The sequence below is a fragment of the Thamnophis sirtalis genome, unplaced genomic scaffold (assembly GCF_051295495.1).
Source record: "Thamnophis sirtalis isolate CommonGarterSnake01/CBP01778 unplaced genomic scaffold, rThaSir2_p1.2 scaffold_13, whole genome shotgun sequence".
Taxonomy (NCBI): domain Eukaryota; kingdom Metazoa; phylum Chordata; class Lepidosauria; order Squamata; family Natricidae; genus Thamnophis; species Thamnophis sirtalis.
The window spans coordinates 11295336-11315273 of NW_028261393.1; the positions used below are offsets into that span (position 1 = coordinate 11295336).

Here is a 19938-nt window from a genome sequence, read left to right on the forward strand (position 1 = left end):
TGATTATTGATCAGAAATTATAAACCTCTTCTGTTTGCATATTACTCTTTCAGACAAATAACCTGTTTTCCTCCAGATGTTACTTAACTACCCTCTCCAACATTCCTCATTTTGGGGGCTGTGATTCCCAGGGATGCTGGCAAGTAGAGCTTATCCACAGCTGGAGTGCCATAGGTGTCCTACTCCTGTTCGGAAGAAAATCTCCCATGCCCATTTGCAGCCGTAGAGATAACAAATGCCTGCCCCCATTGCTCAAATTAAAAAGGAAATTGAGGGAGCCCCTGCCTCCAATTAAGGAACTCTTTCCCCAGAAAAGAACAGCTGGCCCCCCGTGCAATCTTGTTTTAAACAATAATTGAAGACATGCTTGTTCACTCAGGCATATTTAAGATAATTGGCTCGTGCAAGAAGGTTTTGATTTATTTCAATGAGGCTCTTTATGCCGTAAAAGCAACTTGAGTGGCCTTATCAGGGTGAAGAGGCAACATGATTTAACTCAATGAGCTGCTTCTCTCATCCCTTTGCATTCTCCCCCCTTCCCTCTTAGCCTCCTCTAGCATTTGCAAAATCCAGCAGAGGGTTTTGCAAAAGTACTGGCACGCCCAGAAACCTTTTTACTGTGCAATTGTGTGGCTGCTACCGTGATAAATGTAAAGGTTCCCTTCACATATATGTGCTAGTCATTCCCGACTCTAGGGGGCGGTGCTCATCTCCGTTTCAAAGCTGAAGAGCCAGCGCTGTCCAAAGACGTCTCTGTGGTCATGTGGCCGGCATGACTAAACGCCGAAGGTGCATGGAAAGCTGTTACCTTCCCACCAAAGGTGGTTCCTATTTTTCTACTTGCATTTTTACATGCTTTCGAACTGCCAGGTTACTGAGGTACGGAAGGTAACAAGGCAGGAAAAGCTTGGAAAATCACCCAACCTCGGTGATTTATGAAGCAGCCTCAACGGCTTATTTTGCTCCATCATCAAAGTGGAACCCCCTTTTTGAAGTTCTATGTGGTTCTTGAGCAAGGGTGAGCAATCATGGCCCCTTTATAGGCTTCAACTCCCACAATTCCATGGCTGGCTCAGGAATTCTGGGATTTGAAGTCTGGAGGTTGTAAAGTGGCCCTCGCTGCCCAATCCTGCCTTAGGGAATAATTGTAACTCTCAGAGTCTTTCCTTTTTAAGAGTCACATTTGTTGTACTTAAATTATTAACTTTAAGGTGTTCTATTTTACTGTCATCTGTCTTTCCCCATGGGCCTCTAGGAAAGCACTCCAAAAATAGAGGCTATTTTCGGTCATACTTGTTCACAGAGACAGAAATAAGCTTTTTAGCAGAGTTGCGAGGGGCTAGGCCAAATTCTAGCCATCCACATTTCGAGTCAGGGTGCAAGAGATGAGACCACACCAGTTGCCCCAGTCAAGAGACGGATTAATTACAACCAGCAGAGAATAACTTAAGGTTGAGCTGTTGGGTTCTTCATGGCTTGAGTGTTGAATTTATGTTTTACCGATAAAGAAATAAAGGGGGACTAGAATAGATGTAAGGGGATGTGGTGGCTCAGTGGCTAAGACGCTGAGCTTGTCTATCAGAAAGTTCAGCGGTTTGAATCCCTAGAGCCGTGTAATGGAGTGAGCTTCTGTTATTTGTCTCCGTGACCCGACAAACGCACGCCGACGAAACTGTGGCACGAAAACCACAACGTCATAAACGCGCCCACAACAACACGCCAACAAAACCACGCCCACAAAAGCATGGTTTAAGTTAAGGTAAGGGAAGCATGATTTAAGTTAAGGTAAGGGTTAGGTTCAGGGTTAGGTTCAGGGTTAGGTTCAGGGTTAGGGTTAGGGTTAGGTTTAGGGTTAGGTTAGGGTTAGGTTCAGGGTTAGATTTAGGGTTAAGTTCAGGGTTAGGTTCAGGATTAGGGTTAGGGTTAGGGTTAGGATTATTAGGTAGTTATTAGTTCTTTGTTGAAGGCGCGCTTTGGTCTGTGCGCTTCTGCGCTCATTCGTCGGCGTGATTTCGACCTCGCGGTTTTCTTGGTGCAGTTTCGTCCGCGCGCTTTTGTCGAGCGTGCATTTGTCGGTGAACCATTTGTCTCAGCTCCTGCCAACCTAGCAGTTCAAAGACATTTAAAAATGCAAGTAGAAAAAATAGGGACCATCTTTGGTGGGAAGGTAAGAGCATTCTCTGCGCCTTCGGCGTTTTAGCCATGCCAGCCATATGACCACGGAGACATCTTCGGGCAGTGCTGGCTCTTCGGCTTTGAAACAGAGATGAGCACCGCCCCCTAGAGTCAAGAAGGACTAGCACATATGTGCAAGGGGAGCCTTTACCTTTAGTATAGATCTATTTCAAGCTATTTAGCTCTCATCAGCTAGCCCTTCCGGAATTCAAACCGGGGTTACTTGCATATTAGGTAAATGTATGAACCTCTAACGGGAGCAGTATGCTCCATCCCATAATTGGGTAAATTAGGTTGCCCAGACCAAAAATAAAACCACTTAAAGGCTTGAGTGTTTGCTTCTCTTGCTGCAGATGTTTCATTGCCAGGGTAGGAGCCGAGGTGGCGCAGTGGTTAAATGCAGCACTGCAGGCTACTTCAGCTGACTGCAGTTCTGCAGTTCGGCTGTTCAAATCTCATCAGGCTCAAGGTTGACTCAGCCTTCCATCCTTCCGAGGTGGGTAAAATGAGGACCCGGATTGTTGTTGGGGGCAATATGCTGACTCTGTAAACCGCTTAGAGAGGGCTGAAAGCCCTATGAAGCGGTATATAAGTCTAACTGCTATTGCTAACTGCTAGGTAGCCTCTTTCGCGCAAAGGGGAATGACATTTGCTGGCTGTTGATATATATTGTAGTAGCTTCTCCTCCTGGCTTGCTTTCCTTCATATATTTTTTCTTTTTGCTTTCTTGATTGTTCCCTGTTTATCTGGTGCTAATCCTCTTCTCTGAGTCCTGGTTAATGGATCAAGGAATTCACCCTGGCAGATAGAAGAGAGGCAGCTTCAAAGTAAAACTATCCCCCCCCCAAAAAAAAGTTATTCTAGCTAGAAACCTGCTTTCTGAGTGAATTTTTAATACCCAAGCCTTCTGCGCTCCCCAGCCAAGTGGAGATGAAGCTAAGAAGCTTTGAGTTGGCTAGAGTTTGATTATGCAGAGCCTTTTAAGTTCCCCCTACCCATGGTCAACCTTTCACCTCCTGGTTCTCCTGCTTTTTCAACCTGTGTTTTCATTGCTGGCAGCCTTGTCTCCTCATCAGAGTATTCAGGGAGAAGTGCAAGTATTGGAGCTTAATTCTGGTACACCTGCAAACGTGGGTAGCAGTAAAGAATATTTGTAGCTCGGGGTTGAAATAAGAGGTGCTTGGTGCTCTCTGGGCTCGGTTATTTTCTTGCAGACATTTCATTAACCCAGCTAGGCAACTGCCAAACATGCCAAGCATAAACAACAATCTGAAGAACCTCTAAGATCACCCCCAGCAACACTGAAGGGCAAGCCACTAGCATATAAACTGAGAACAAAGCCCAGTCCTTTCGAGCCTTGATGATGTTACCTAGTTTGGATAATAAAATTTCTGCAAATAAACAACCAAGCTCAGAGAGCACCAAGGACCCCACAGTCATCTTCCTCCTCCTTCTCCACTCCACAACCCCCTTTCCCTTCTAGCACTGATGATGTTACTTAGTTTGGGTAATGAAACGTCTGCATGAAAACAACGAAGCTCAGAGAGCACCAATGACTCCACAGTCATTGTCTTCTTCTTCTTCTTCTTCTTCTTCTTCTTCTTCTTCTTCTTCTTCTTCTTCTTCTTCCTCCTCTTCCTCTTCCTCATCCTCATCCACTCCACAACCCCCTTTCTTCTTCTTCTTCTTCTTCTTCTTCTTCTTCTTCTTCTTCTTCTTCTTCTTCTTCTTCTTCTTCTTCTTCTTCTTCTTTTTCTTCTTCTTCTCCTCCTCCTCCTCCTCCTCCTCCTCCTCCTCCTCCTCCTCCTCCTCCTCCTCCTCCATTCCACTACTCCCTTTCCCTTCTACACTGATGATGTTACCTAGTTTGGGTAATGAAATGTCTGCAAGTAAACAACCAAGCTCAGGGAGCACCAAAGATCCCAAGGAAAATTGAGCATATCAACTTTGTCTTCCTCTAAGGAAGATAACACATCTGTCTGAGCCCCAATCATCTCTCTATTTCCTACTGGGAAATTGTCTTCATGGAGAAGACAATGTGGTATCAAGCAAAAGAGGAGCCCGAAAGGGCCTGATGTATTTTCAAGGTGCTCTACCAGGTTCGAGATCTCTTTCCATCTGGATTCACCCTAAAAGGTTCGTTTAAGCACTTAAGCAATAATCACTTAGACTTATATACTGTTTACAGTGCTTTACAGCCCTCTCTAAGTGGTTTACAGAGTGCACCTATGGCCCCCAACAATCTGGCTCCTCATTTTACCCACTTTGGAAGGATGAAAGGCTGAGTCAACCTTGAGCCTGGTGAGATTTGAACTGCCAAATTGCAGGCAGCCGGCAGGCAGCAGAAGTAGCCTGCAGTACTGCACTCTCACCACTGCGCCACTGTAGCTCAACATATATTGCAAAATGTCTCTCTCTCTTTCTCTTCCCCTTGTGTTCCAGCTGAACGGCTTACAGATCAACCTGCCCCACAATGTTGATTCTAACAAAATTTCCCTCTACCACCTGGGATGGGATATCGTAATCATGACCGACTTTGGTTTCGTGGTCACCTTCGACATGAAGAATAATATCCGTATCACACTATCCGGAAGCTACAGGGGACTAACGTGCGGCCTCTGTGGCAATTTCAATGGGAAAGAAGAGGATGACATGATGCAACAAAATGGAATGCCAACCACAAATCCGGGAGAGTTGGGCAGAAGCTGGAAGATCCGGGATATCCTGGGATGCCACGAGAAGGAAAGAGAGTCCTGTGTGGACATGGTGCATATGGAGTACACGCAGAGAATGAGTAAGGAGTGTGGTCTCCTACTAGACGCCCACGGCCCATTCAAGAGCTGCCATACCAAGGTGCCACCTCAGTCGTACTTCAAAAACTGTGTCTTTGATTACTGCTCCAATAGGGCCAACAAGAATGTCATCTGTCACGTCATCTCCTCTTACGCTGCAGCTTGCCAAACTTTAGGGATCCAGATTTCCAACTGGAGGTCCGTCCACTTTTGCAGTAAGTAAGGATGGGCAAACCTATTTTGCTTTCTACAGGGAGTTCTTGACTTACGAGCACAGTTGGGACCCGGATTCCCATTGCTAAACAATGGTGGTTTTTAAGTGTGAGTCATGCCTGGTTTTTGCAACCTTGAATCGCCGCAATGTTAGGTGAACCATACGGTCATTAGGTGAATCTGTCTCCCCCCCCCCATCCTTTGACTTTGCTGGTTGGAAATAGGCTGGGGAGGGGATGCAAATGGTGATCACATGACCCCGGGACTCTGCAACACTTGTTAATACACGCTGGTTACTGAGCCATCCAATTTTTGATTACGAGGATGTGGCAATGGTCCTAAGGGAGAGGGCTGATTGTCAGTTGCTATTTCCAAGTGCTATTGCAATTTTGAATGGTCACTGAATGAATGGTTATAAATTGAGGACTGCCTGTGTAATGTTCATAGTTTGGGCAAATCTGTACCCACCCCATTTCTGTAACTGTTTGACAAAAATGTTTTTTATGCAAGCAAAACTGTTTTATAGCAATTTGGATAATGTATAGATGTGGGTCAAAACCAGTGGTGGGATTCAAATTTTTTTACTGCCGGTTCTGTGGGCATGGCTTGGTGGCCATGGCAGGGGAAGAATATTGCAAAATCCCCATTGCCTCCCCACTCTTGGGGGAAGGATATTGCAAAATCTCCATTGCCTCCTCACCCCTGAGGAAGGATACTGCAAAATCCCCATTCCCACCCCACCCCGCTAACCTGCTTTCCAGCTCCGTTCTCCTGTGCAGGGCAACAAAAGAAGACCCAGCCAATCAACTGGGACTCAGGAAGCAGCAAATAGATCAGGGGCAGGGCCAGCCAGAGGTGGTATCTACCAGTTCTCCAAACTACTCAAAATTTTCGGTACTGGTTCGCCAGAACCGGTCAGAACCGGCTGGATATCACTATCATGTCAAAACCATTCTGCACAAAGATCTAGATTAGTTTTATATATTTCTTTCATGTCCATGATTTTATGTACTGGAGAACAGCATCCTGTGAGGTAAGGAAAGGATATATGCTTCAGCCTTATGGAAACAGATCAGAAAATATGAATTAGGTCAGTTCCTACTGAAATTCGTGATGAACGAATTATGTTCACATCCATAGCAGACTATTTATGGATAAGAAGCTTGTAGAAATTTCCTACCAAGAATGATGAGCAAAGCAACAAGCCAGCCACTACTTTTTTTTTCCCTGAGTGAAAAAAAAGATATGAATTATTCATTTTAATGAGAAAGTGGCTAGGGAGATAACATTCTTGCTCACCCAGACTAGAAGCTGGGTCAGCCGAAAAATGCTGTGCTTAATCATTATGAAAAACAGAACGTTAAACCAGATCAAGGTAGGGAATGCACAGTCACAGTCTTAACTACAGTTCCCAGCAGCCCCAGATTTCATGCCCAATGGCAAAGGTTTGGAGGAATAATAATTCAGTAGTATCTGGATGGGCAATCCTTGGATTGGCTTTGGTTCTAATAAACAAGTCTACCTTCATATCTTTGTTCCTAGCTTCAGACTCAGAAGGATTATCTTGATGATCTTTAGTTGGTTACCCAACTAAAAACTGTCTGACTTAATATGCTATCATCAGGTTTTAACTTTCCTAATTCAGATATTGAAAGGGCATCATCATATCTATAGGGTACCTGGAAAGCAGTGCGTTGAAACCATATCTAAGATAGTGTTTTGCCACCTTATGAGCCACGGTGGTGCAGTGATTAGAGTACAGTACTGCAGGCTACTTCTGCTGACTGCCGGCTGCCTGCAATTTGACAGTTCAAATCTCACCAGGCTCAAGGTTGACTCAGCCTTCCATCCTTCCAAGGTGGGTAAAATGAGGACACATATTTTTGGGGGGCAATAGGCTGACTCTGTAAACCACTTAGAGAGGGCTGTAAAGCAATGTAAAGCGGTATATAAATCTAAGTGCTGTTGCTATTATGATATAAGGACTTCAACTCCCATGGATGGCTGGGGAATTCTGGGCATTGACGTCCACACATTTTAAAGTTGCCAAGGTTGAGACACAATGGTCTAAGAAATCAGAAACTAACATATCTTCTTTCTTTGATGATAAAACGAGTAAGAGGTTAAGGAAACTGAACATAAAGCATCGATAAACAATCTGGGACAGTTTGATGATCTAAACTACAAATCCTCAATCTTTCTTCATCAGCCAAGCCATTTGCAACTTATTTCAGTTGTGAAGCCAATTCTTGGGTAGTGAGAGGGAGGGAATAGTTTCCAATCAAGATTCAAAGGGAGATGTAAGAAAATGTGATATTTTTGCTGGGGATTTTACCAAAAAAAAATACAATAAATGGAATACATACACGTGTTGACAGCAGCAAGAATTGTGTTTGCCCAACAGTGGAAAAATGAAAAGATCCCTACAGATGAAAATGTAATTTTAAAAAAATATTGGAATGCACAGAAATGGATAGATTAACACTCATAATTAAGGAGAAGGAAGAAACTGAATACTTTTTAACATGGGGTTTGTTTTATCAATGGCTAAATAACAGAAACAAAAATTAGAAATGTAAAAGCATTAGAGAATAATTACATAAGGAAAGTTCACTAAAATGGATAAGCAGATACTGCTATTATTATGTGACCATGATTAATGTTATGAATATTATTGTTATTATTATCATTACTATTTCTCAAAATTAACTGCACCCAGACAACACACAGTTTATGTAGACATTGCATTTTTTATGTTAAATACAAATTTAATTTTTTTAAAGAAAATGTGATACAACTAGACTGTCTTCTGCAAAATACATCAATGTCTTCTTGTGTCCCCCAGAACCCGACTGCCCCCCAAATAGCCATTATGAAGTCTGTGCCAGCCACTGCCCAGTCACCTGTCACAGCCTCTTCAATCCAGTCCTCTGCACTGCCAACTGTCGAGAGGGATGTGAATGCAACCAAGGTTTTGTCCTGAGTGGTGAACAGTGTGTCCCCATCTCAAAATGTGGCTGTGTCCATCAAGGTCTCTACTACAAGGCGGAGGAGTCTTTCTTTGTCAATGGGTTTTGCAAGGAGCGGTGCACTTGCCACGTCGGTGGCATTATGGAGTGCCACCAATCCTCCTGTGGTCCACATGAGGAATGCCGTGTGGTGGAAGGTATCCAGAAGTGCCATTCACATGCTCCCAAGAAGACCGGGACCTGTCACGTAGCTGGAGACCCTCACTACATCACCTTTGATGGTACCACCTTTGACCTTCAGAGCAACTGCACTTACACGCTGGCGAGGAGCTGTACGCGTCAACATTCCCTTCCACCTTTCTCGGTCAACGTAGAGAACGAACGGCGATCCAAGGGCAAAATATCTGTGACTAAAGTTGTATCTATCACAGCCTACCAAAACACCATTTCTCTCTTGCGGGAAAAGAGAGGCATTATCCTGGTAAGGAGCTATAACTTGAAATATTACCAGTAGAGATGGGTGGGTGGCTTTTGGTTGGGAGGTTCAATAGCAGGTAAGTAAAAGAAGCAAATGGTTGTATCGGCCACAAGGCAATGCAAATATTGATGGTGTATATGTGTTAAGATGACCATATGAATATCATAGAATGTGGGTGGAGAATTTCTAGCTATATCAGGCAGTAAAAGCTTAGAGGGAAAGTAGGGTATGTTATGGGAGCCATCAATTAGGAATGTACACCTGGTGGCCCCATGAAAAGGCCCTTCTTGGCGGTGGTCCCTTCTCTATGGAATATCATTCCTTCCCCCAATATGTGGCTGGTCCCCACCCTGTTGTTTTTCCAAAGGACCTAAATATGTGGTTTTCTCAATAGGACCTCTGGACCATGAATGGAGATAAAGCTGATCAAGAGGTTATATAATTGTATTGTTGCTATCATGTATGTGGGTATGTGAGTGTGTATGTGGAGGAGGTAATGTGTCAGGGTAATCACAATTTAATAGCTGACCAGTTGCTGTAAAGCTATAAACTGAGATGATGAACATGAGGATGAGTCAGCAGGGTTACTGCCACTTTAAGAAGCGGAATATATAAGGGAGGCCATGTGAGGGCATATCTCTCTCCTTATGTATCTCTCTCCTCGTGTATTTATCTCCATTGTAGTTCTCCGTGTACAGTTGAAGATTGATTGATTGATGATTGCCTAGTATTTGCCTGATATGTATATGTATGTATATATAAGTCCTGTATATAAACCACTGTTTGAAAAACATAACCTCTGTGTACTGTATTTTGCTCCTGGGTTGTCTCAAAATAGTAGTCATGTTGTGCACACTCTGACATAATGGGTTTCTAAAAAATCTGATTGGTGTTTGAATGTTGTAACCCTCCCGGAATCACCTATGTTTGAGTTGGGTAGCTATCTAAATCTGTCTAATAAATCAATACATGGAGAAAAATGACATGTTCTTTTAAACAAATCAGAGGTAACTTCTTCTCCAATTGACTTCTTGCTTCCTCTCATTCCTTACCACTGCTACAGGTGAACGGTGCCATGACCTACTTACCTTTCCGCCTTGAAAATGACAGGATGTGGGTCTTCTATCACGGAGACAACATTGTGCTCCGGACAGACTTTGGCTTGTTTGTCTCTTTCGATCAAGTCTACCACCTGATCGTCCAGGTGCCAGAAGCTTATCAGAGCCAGATGTGTGGTTTATGCGGCAATTACAATGGGCATCCCCTTGATGACATCGCTCTGCCCACTGGCCAGCCGGCCCTAAGTGTGCAGACCTTTTCGGCTGCTTGGAAAGTAGCTGCTCCATCTGCTCCCTGCACCGAAGATTGTGGCGCCATAGTGTGTGGCGCATGTCAAGAGAACCGCAAGACCAGCTACATACACAGTACCCAGTGTGGCATTTTGCAGTCCCCTTATGGGCCATTCAGTGCTTGCTATTCCACCATCAACCCTACGGACTTCTACAACAATTGTGTGCATGACCTCTGCAAGGCAAGGGGGAACCCAGCTATCCTCTGCCGAGCTGTCCATAGCTACGTAGCTGCTTGTCAAGCAGCTGGCATCCAGATCAAGCCCTGGAGGACAACCGAATTCTGTCGTAAGTCTTCTCCTAGAAAGGCAGTTTCTATGAAAAGTGGGAGCATCTCCTAATGCAGAGTAGGGAGAATGGGAGGTTTTGCAATAGTGATGATTATCTGTAGCCCGGATGAAGGATGTGGGTGAAAGTTCATTCTCCGAACGTGTGGGTTGGTTTCCAAATGTTTCATTATCAGGCTAGGCAACATCTTCAGTGGGGTTTTGAGAGTGTCAGTGTTCTTCTGTCTATGAAGGCTTCAGATGTGACTGTGTTCTGATCCAGACTTCCTTAAACAGCAAGAAGCAGAGTCTTGGTTCTGGCCAAACCCCTTTTATTTACATGACTGTGAATTCCTTTCATTCACAGTCAGAAAGGCTTAGCAAACAGTCTTTCAGAGGGATATTTATCCACACACACCTTATCTCGTTTAGACTGCTGCCAGATAACTAGTTTCCAAACACAGGGCAAAGCAAAACTTGGCACAGAGTCTCTTAGAATCGCAAACAGAACTTTCCAGACTGAATGAATGAATTGTTTCCTGCAAAAGCCCCCTCCCCATTCACTCCTCTTTCATTTCCTATGAGAGGGTCCAATCACCTCCAAGGTGTGGCTTTAGTCTTAAGTCAACTCTGCTTTCTTATTTGTTCTTGTCTTCTGGCAGTTCTGCACATGTGCACACTGGGAACAGGCTCCAGATGTTCCTCTGCCTCACTGCTGTCCAGCTCCCTCTCTGCCTCCGACGCAGAGCCCTTGTCTGAGCTTTCCTCAATCCCCAGGACTGGCCCCTGTTCCTCCCCAACCTCTGTCTGACTCTGCTGCCAGTTCCATTGGCTGCTGGTGGGCCACAACAGCTATATTGGACCATCTTCAGGGCTGCCACAGTGAGGCCGATTGGAGCTGTGGGAACGGGAGGGGGAAGCAGAGATAGTTGGGGACTTGTTAGCCAAAATAAAATTCTTTCTCCTGTGAACCAAAAATGTTCCCACCAGGTAATGGGGAGGTGTGCTCCGAAGCCAACTGGAGTTGGGACTGTGACCTGATTGGACCATGTGATGGATGTATGGATTGGGGGGGGGGCATGAACTTTGAGTGGGGAAAATCTTGGGTTTTTCAGAGTCGGGTTTTCACCAGCTGTGCCAATATGACATGCCTAAAAAATCCACACTTTGAGGAAACCACAGGGCTCAGAATTTTGATTGAGATGGGTCTGTTACTTGGAACCCTGACATCAGTGAGTCTTGTGATGGGGTTTTGTGATAAGGAGATTACAGGCTATAAAATAGGCAGAGTCGCTTCCGGCCCATCAGTTGTCTGTTTCTGAGCTGGAAGCCGAGGTGGCGCAGTGGGTAGAGTGCAGTACTGCAGGCCACTTCAGCTGACTGCTAGATCAGCAGTTCAGCGGTTCAAATCTCACCGGCTCAGGGTTGACTCAGCCTTCCATCCTTCCGAGGTGGGTAAAATGAGGACCCGGATTGTTGTTGGGGGCGATATGCTGACTCTGTAAACCGCTTAGAGAGGGCTGAAAACCCTATGAAGCGGTATATAAAAATCTGCTATTGCTATTGCTATTCTTTGATAGCAATTCAGCTTTAGGTGTCCACGTTTCTTCCCCCAATCACCCCATTTCTGTCCTCCCTCTCTTGTTCTTATTATTGCTGGTTGCACACTCAACTCAGCCAGATGTTTAGACTGGATTTGGCACTTTCACCCAGCTAGTTTTTCCCAAGGACTTGAGATAGGCAGATGTCATTTGATGGTATTAAATTTTGCAATCACCCATTTTGAGAAGGCCTTATTTGAAGCACATTCACTGACCTCGTTCTAATATCCACAAGAGAAAAACTCACTCTGGCAGTAACGTTTTCTCCTTGCAAGAGGAGGAAATCTGCAGCACGTTATTTGAAGAAGAGCCGTAGCTCAAACGGGGTGGAGGGGGAGGGAATCATGTGGCTTTGCCTGCAGGAGATTATTAGTTCAAGCCCAAGCAGTGTCAGCTGAGGGTTTTTTTTGGCTATCAAGCTAGTCAATACGGAACTCAAGCAATCTCTGTTCTAGCATACAGGAGGTCATATTGCTCTGCGGCTGCTGCCTACTTTCTCTTCCCAAGTACCATATTTTTCAGAGAATAAGACATACCAAGATTTTGAAGAGGCAAATAAAAAAAAAAGGTTTTGCAATCTGCAACCTCCCCAAAATGGCCCATTTTCCACAAAAATTGGCCCTTTTTTGTAAAAAAAAGGGCATGAATAGCCTTTAGGAGGCTTGTAGAGTGCTCCTGGGGGGTGGGGCAAAAACAAGCAAAAAACAGCCCATTTTTTGCTCATTTCTGCCCTCCCTAGCCCCCAGGAGCACTCTATAAGCCTCCTAAAGGCTCTGCACAGCCATTTTGGTGAAGGGGGTGGGGTTTCGTGAGGCAGGAAATGCTGTATTCAGTGTATAAGACACACCCAGATTTTCAGCCTCTTTTTTGAAGGAAAAAGGCGCGTCTTATACTCTGAAAAATACAGTAACCTTTATTTATTTTACTTTATTTGTCAGCAAGTACAAGGAAGCAAATATGAAAGCACATGAAAAAATGGCACAAATAAATGGATATAAATAAGCAAAACATAGCCATGAACATATAAAAAGAGTACATATAAATGGGGACAGTAGGACAGGGATGGTAGGCACGCTGGTGTGCTTATGCACGCCCTCTTAGGGACCTCTTAGAAACGCATAAGGTCCATGATAGACAACTTAAGATCAAAGGTATGAGTGTTAGATGAACTAACAACAGGATCAGGTGGGGTGTTCCACACATTTACTACTCTATTGCTGAAATCATTTTTCCTGCAATCAAGATTAGAATGGATTACATTTAGTTCATATCTATTGATAGACCTTGTGTTACTGCAGTTGAAGTAACTGTACCGTATTTTTTGGAGTATAAGACGCACCTTTCCCCCACTAAAAGAGTGAGGAAATGTTGGTGGGTCTTATACACCAAATGCAGCCATTTTTGGCTTCCCAGAGCCTAACCCCGCCCCCCCTGTTTTTGCAAAAAATGGGTGAAAAACAGACCATTTTTCACAAAAACAGAGGCGTTTTTGCCTTGCCCCAGCCCTGCTGAAGCTTGCAGAACGCTGCTGGGGGGCTGAGGGAAGGCAAAACCTTTTTTTCTTACTTACCTCTTTGAAATCTTGGTGTGTCTTATACACCAGTGCATCTTATAGTCTGAAAAATACAGTAGTCATTAACAGGTAGGATGTTGTGGCAGATTATCTTGTGCTCTAAGCTCGGGTCGGAATGTAGACGGCGTAGTTCAACCTTCTTCCTTCCTTGCAGCTATGAAATGCCCAGTCAACAGTCACTATGAACTCTGCGCCCGGGTGTGTCCCATCCGATGCAAAGAGGCAACTGGCATCACGAAGTGCCCCAACCACTGTGCTGAAGGCTGCCAGTGCAGAGAGGGCTTTTTTATGGCTGGGTACCACTGTGCTCCCATCAGTCAGTGTCGCTGCTTCCACAAAGGCATCTGGTTTAAGGCAAGTGAAAGCAGAAATCCTTACCATTGCAAAGTTTTGTTCTATTTATTTAGCTTTTCTTTTCCTTTCCTTTTTTAGTTTGGGGCAGCTTACTTTCTTGTCACTGCACATCGTACAACGAAATGAAATGCCATCTTCAGGAGCCTCCCGCCACCACCGCTACCAGTTCGCCCAATCCGGGCCGAACCGGGACCAACCCACCTCTGCTGTAGACATAGCATTCTGTCTTCTTCCAGTTTTTCTCATAACAACCCATGCGAGATTCAGCCAGTTCGCACCTATTCGGGAGAACCGGTTGTTAACTTTCTAAGCGGCTGGGAGAACGGGTTGTTGGAAGAAATCTTCTTTTGTTTTTTTTCCACTTTACAGGGCTAATCCTGTAAGGAAGACAGGCAGGAAACATTCTGATGTTGTTTCTAGCCTAACCTTTATTGCCCTGCTTACAGAAACTGCCTCTCTGTTAACCCTTATTATATTGTCACAGCTAAGGCGAAGTGCCCATCGATGTGAGTGACATTGAGTTGGCCACGCCCACCCAGTCACATGACCACTGAGCCCCGCCTACCCAGTTGGACATTAGGGCAAAGAACCAGTTGTTAAATTATTTGAATCCCACCACTGAACTCATGGAATAAGCTGAGCTGAATGGAAATGACTGATTGACTCAATAAAAGAACAGAACAGGAGACAGGAGAAATCACTACTCGATTTTGGCTTTCTGCCTTTTCCGTTTCAGTGAGGCATGTTGAATGCTTCTGCAGGGCGGATGATTTAGGAAACGGAGTAGCGTCTGCGTAGTAGCAAGCTGTTGATTCTCCAAAGCAGAAGAACTACAGCTGTACAAAAGGGATCTTATGGATGAAGCGGTGTTGCCAGCAAAAAAAAAAAAAAATAGGTTGGCATTCTCACTGCTGCATTCCAAAAGAGTAAAATATTAAAGGATAAGGAGGAATGAAACTTGGCTCAATAGCAGTAACTGCGAGAGGGATCTTGGAGTCCTAGTGGACTATCACTTACATATGAGCCAGCCGTGGGCTGCAGCTGCCCAAAAAGAGCCAATGCAATCCAATCCCCTCTCGACATGTATGGTTGTGAGACTGTTGTCTATTTTTATTATTTGTATTTTGTCTTTTATGTTCCCCTTTTTTCCCCCTTGAATTGTTCGCCGCCCTGAGTCCTCCTGGAGAAGGGCGGCATACAAATAATACAATACAATACAATACAATACAAAAGGATAGAATCAAGATCACATGGTAGTGTTAGTATTGCTTCATGAATGATGCCTAAGGTCACACTTGCAATACTTCATCCATGTTTGGCCACCACAATATAAAAAAAGATGTGGAGACTCTAGAAAGAGTGCAGAGAAGAGTAACAAAGATGATTAAGGGGCTGGAAGCTAAAACATATGAAGAACAGGTGCAGATATTGGGTATGGTCAATCTAGTGAATCTAGTGAAAAGAAGGACTAAGGGTGACATGATAGCACTTGAGGGGCTGCCCCAAAGAAGAAGGGGTCGACCTGTTTTGCAAAGAACCGGAAAGGAAACAAGAAGCAATGGAGGAAAACTAATCAAGGAAAGAAGCAACTTGGAACTAAGGAGAAATTTCCTGACAGTGAGATCACTTAAACAGTGGAACAAGTTGCCTCCGGAATTTGTGGGTGCTTCCTCACTTGAGATTTTTAAGAAGAGATTAGACAACCAAGAAATGGTACAGGTTCTCCTGATTGAGCAGGGGGCTGGACTAGAAGACCTCCAAGGTCCCTTCCAACTCTGTTATTCTGTTATTCTGTTATTCTCTATTCTGTTCTGAATGGAAAGAGGAATGAAAATAAAAATGGGAATAATGATGATGCCAGAGAGAGACCGTGGGAAATCAGGGGTGATCCAGATTAATAGAAATTAAGGAACCCACCTATCAAACCCAACAGAAGTGGACAGTTGACAATTAGATATCAGATGATAAGGTTTTGCAAATATGCAATTAAAGGTAAAGGTTCCCCTCGCACATACAATATGTGCTAGTCATTTCCGACTCCAGGGGGCGGTGCTCATCTCCGTTTCAAAGCCAAAGAGCCAGTGCTGTCCGAACACGTCTCCGTGGTCATATGGCCGGCATGACTAAATGCCAAAGGCGCATGGAACGCTGTTACCTTCCCACCAAAGGTGGCCCCTATTTTACTACTTGCATTTTTTACGTGCTTTCAAACTGCTAGGTCGACAGAAGCTGGGACAAGTAACGGGAGCTCACTCCATTACGCGGTGCTGGGGGTTCAAACCACCGAACTGCCAACCTTTCTGATTGACAAGCTCAGAATCTTAGCCACTCGGCCACCACGTCCCCTTAATAATATGCAACTATGCCACAGTAATTGTGATCATCGTCTTATTAATGTAAGATATAAATACATCCTGACAAGGATGCTGGTCGTGTCTTAGCTATCACCCTTAAACCTGCTGGGGTTTTTTTGTTTTATTGCAGCCTGGCACTCCGACGATCACATCCAATTGCATGGAGAGATGCACTTGTGAACGTCAAGGTCAGCTGACGTGCACGCCATTCCCGTGTGCTGCTGGAGAAACTTGCGCGCTGAATAATAACAAGTGGGACTGCGTCCGGAGGGAGGGACACTGCACTGTTGCCCACGAGCACATCTTTACCTCTTTTGATGGAGTATCTGGAAAGCTTCCAGGCGAGGGGTCCTTTGAGATCACGGCCCTTGTCAATGCGAAGTCACAATCCTGGTTCCGGGTGGTGGTGCAGGTGAAGAAGTGTCCCCAGTGTGCGACACCCAGTGTGGTCGCTGTCACTGTCTATTTCCACAAACTGATTGTCCTGGTGAATAAGGATACCTCCGTCTCGGTAAGAAGCCACTCCTGGCAGATGGTAGCGCTCATCTTTTATTCACCTCCTCTACTCTACTTAGAGTACTATCTATCTCTTCCTTCCTTCCTTCCTCTCCTTCCATGTACAAAATGTACAGGGTTTCTAATCACCTAATTCCCTTTCCTTCTCCCTTTCCTTTTTCACCCGGTTGTCTCTGTCTGACCTAGACTGCCACAGCCTAATGAACAAATCAATGAGGTGTAAATTTTATAATGAAAGGTACCAGGAGCCACTGAGATCCAGCTGCAGTGAAGTTAGAGTCGACGTACTCTTACAAGACTAGGATGTAACACAAACGAATCAAGGCGAATATACGCCGAGGTGGCGCAGTGGTTAGAGTGCTGTACTGCAGGCCGCTTCAGCTGACTGTTATCTGCAGTTCGGCGGTTCAAATCTCACCGGCTCAGGGTTGACTCAGCCTTCCATCCTTCCGAGGTGGGTGAAATGAGGACCCAGACTGTGGGGGCGATATGCTGATTCTGTAAACCGCTTAGAGAGGGCTGAAAGCCCTATGAAGCGGTATATAAGTCGAATTGCTATTGCTATGATATTCCAGGGTCTGATCTGGCTCATTCACTGGGACTCGAGGTTTAGTCTTCTGAGCTTTCGGAATTCATGCTGGAGCCCATCGTCAGGGAACTCCTCTCTAGCAGAGTGTGCGCTTTTGGCTATTCTGAGTCAGGGGTGGGCTTCAAAAACTTCAGCAATAGGTTCTCTGCCCATTTGCTGGCTGGGCGTGGCCATGGTGGCTGTGGCCCAGTCAGCCTCCTGCACCACAGCTGGGGTGGGGGGCTGTTTTCGCCTTCCCCAGGCTTTCCTTGGGCCTCTGGGAGGGTGACAACATCCTCCCCAGGTTCCAGAGGTGCTCTGGAGGCCTGAAATGGGCCCATTTTCAGCCTTCTGGAACTTCCAGGAAGCCCATTTTTCCTCCTCCCCGGGCCTCTGCACAGGCCCTGCACTTACCTCGCATCCAAAAAAGGCCACATGGAGACTCCTGGGAGGGAGGGGAAGGGGGGAAAATGAGGAGGATAAGGAGGAGTGGAATGAAGAGAGAGGAGAAGGAGAAAGGAAGGGGAAGTAGAGTAGAAAAGGATGATGGAGGGAAGAAAGGAGGTAAGAGAGAGGCAGAAGAAAGAGGTATATGGAGAGCAGAAGAGCTAATAATGGGTTTTTATCTTTCTGGGCGTTGATGGCAAGAGGAACTGATGTAATTACTACTTAATACAATAGGATATTGGCTATGTAATAGTATACATGTGATTATATGTTATGAAAATGGAAAAAATAAAAATAAAAAGGAGCCTCCTGGGAGGGGAGCGGCCAGCCAGGGGTGGGATTTGAAGGTTATCTGAACCGGCCCGAACCTGGGTGAACCCATAGCAGCTCACCCCTACTCTGAGTGTGGTATTTATATGGTGCTTATTGTGTGTGGCTTTTTTTAGTTGTTGATTGGGGTGTTGATGACTGGCTATTAAGTCTTTGGCTGTTGTTTCCTTGTGCTGTTAAGCCCTCCCCTCCTAAGCTGGTGTTGAATCAGCACTCCTGTTGACTAATGAGAGGGGGCGTTTCCCAGGTGTCAACCACTTCCTTGGCTGTTTTTGTACCTGCTCATCCAACAATCTTAGTAGCTGCAAAATTGAATGCATACATCAGAGATTAAATGTCTATGAGTAAGCATGGCAATTAAAAGATGGAAGAATTAGGTGCAGATTGATAAACCAGGGGGATGAAGCTGGTGAGAATTAAGAAGAAAGTTGAAGTCCACCAGTCTTAAAGTCACCAAGTTTGGGGACCTCTGTTCTAGTGGGAAGCCCAACTGTGCCATACCACCCAATTGATCCATTTGATCTATGGAATCTCTTGCAAGGCCCTTACTAATCCCTATCCCCTGAAGGCTCTATGTTCTGAGTTTTATATGAAGAAGAAGATCCATCAGAAGCCCCAACAGATGACATTCTACTTGAAATTCTACTAAAACACAGGCATTAAGCTTGTTAGAATAAACTTCAGTTGTTGTGGCCTAGAGTTTTGAATGAAACCAGACTACTTGGTTAATTTATGATTTCATGTATTAGGCAAACTTAGAAAATGGATTAATTCAGGAACCAGATTTTTCTGTACAACACTAGAAGAGAGGTGGAAAGATTCTGGTAGCACCTTTTGATAAAATTGCATCATGCGAGAGAGCAGGCAATAGATGGAAATGAAGAGACTGAACATTACTATGTGTTGATGCTAAAGGAACTGTAAATTTAGCCAACATTGCATTCTCTGGCTGTAGTAAGTCCTGATTTTCTAGAAAAAACAATTGCCACTTTCTAGTATTCTTATTCACCTCTGGTTTCCTCATGTATCTTCCACAATTCAGTACACAATGTCTCCAGGTAACCTGTGGATTTGCATTTGCTAGGTGAACGGACATCCTGTACACCTCCCAGCCCAGCCTTCTAAGGAGGTATCCATAACCCTGGTTCAAGGTACGGTGATAGTGGCCCAGGAATCAGGTGTACGGGTTCTCTATAGTACTGGAGGTGACTTAACAGTGGCAATCAGCGGAACCCTGGCCAACAAAGTGTTCAGATCCTGTGGGAACTTCAACGGTAATGGGGCAGATGACTTGAGGCTCCCACATGGGAAGATGGCGCACACCATTAGCGAAGTCTTCAACTACTGGAGAGTCAGAACAGAAATACAACAAGGTATGTAAGGAAAGAAACTTCTTTCTTTCTTTCTTTCTTTCTTTTTAACATTTTTTTAGTTTTGCTCTCTAATTTAACTACCATATTTTTCAGAGTATAAGACACACCAAGATTTTGAAGAGGTAATTTTTTTAAAAAAGGTTTTGCACTCTGCGGGCCTCCCAAACCCTCTGCACGCCTCATTTTTTGTGAAAAACGGAGCATGTAGAGAGTTTGAGAGGCCTGCAAAGTCTCCTGGGTGTTGGGGGGAGGGGGAACAAGCAAAAAATGTGTCCATTTTCTGCCAAAAACAGGGCATACATGGCCTTTGGGAGGCTTGTGGAGTGCTCATGGGGGCGGGGTGTGTGTGTCCATGCACCAGTGGTGGGATTCAGCCAGTTCGCACCTATTCGGGAGAACCAGTTGTTAACTTTCTAAGTAGTTTGGAGAACCGGTTGCTGGAAGAAATCTCCTTTTGTTTTTCCCCACTTTACAGGGCTAATCCTGTCAGGAAGGCAGGAAGGAAACATTCTGGTGTTGTTTCTAGCCTAATCTTTATTGCCCTGCTTACAGAAACTGCCTATCTGGTTAACCCTTATTA

The 19938-nt window shown here is 44.8% G+C and overlaps 1 protein-coding gene across 1 annotated transcript in view; it reads left to right on the plus strand.

The window, feature by feature from the left end:
• LOC106553565 (IgGFc-binding protein-like) overlaps positions 1-19366 on the plus strand; it is a 55907-nt gene extending 36541 nt beyond the window's left edge. Inside the window, exons 5-10 of the mRNA XM_087728027.1 lie at positions 4618-5182; positions 8026-8630; positions 9691-10264; positions 13571-13770; positions 16255-16635; positions 19070-19366. Coding sequence (XP_087584153.1) covers positions 4618-5182; positions 8026-8630; positions 9691-10264; positions 13571-13770; positions 16255-16635; positions 19070-19366 — 2622 coding nt within the window. The remainder of the gene's footprint in view (positions 1-4617; positions 5183-8025; positions 8631-9690; positions 10265-13570; positions 13771-16254; positions 16636-19069) is intronic.
• The last annotated feature ends 572 nt before the right edge of the window (positions 19367-19938 follow it).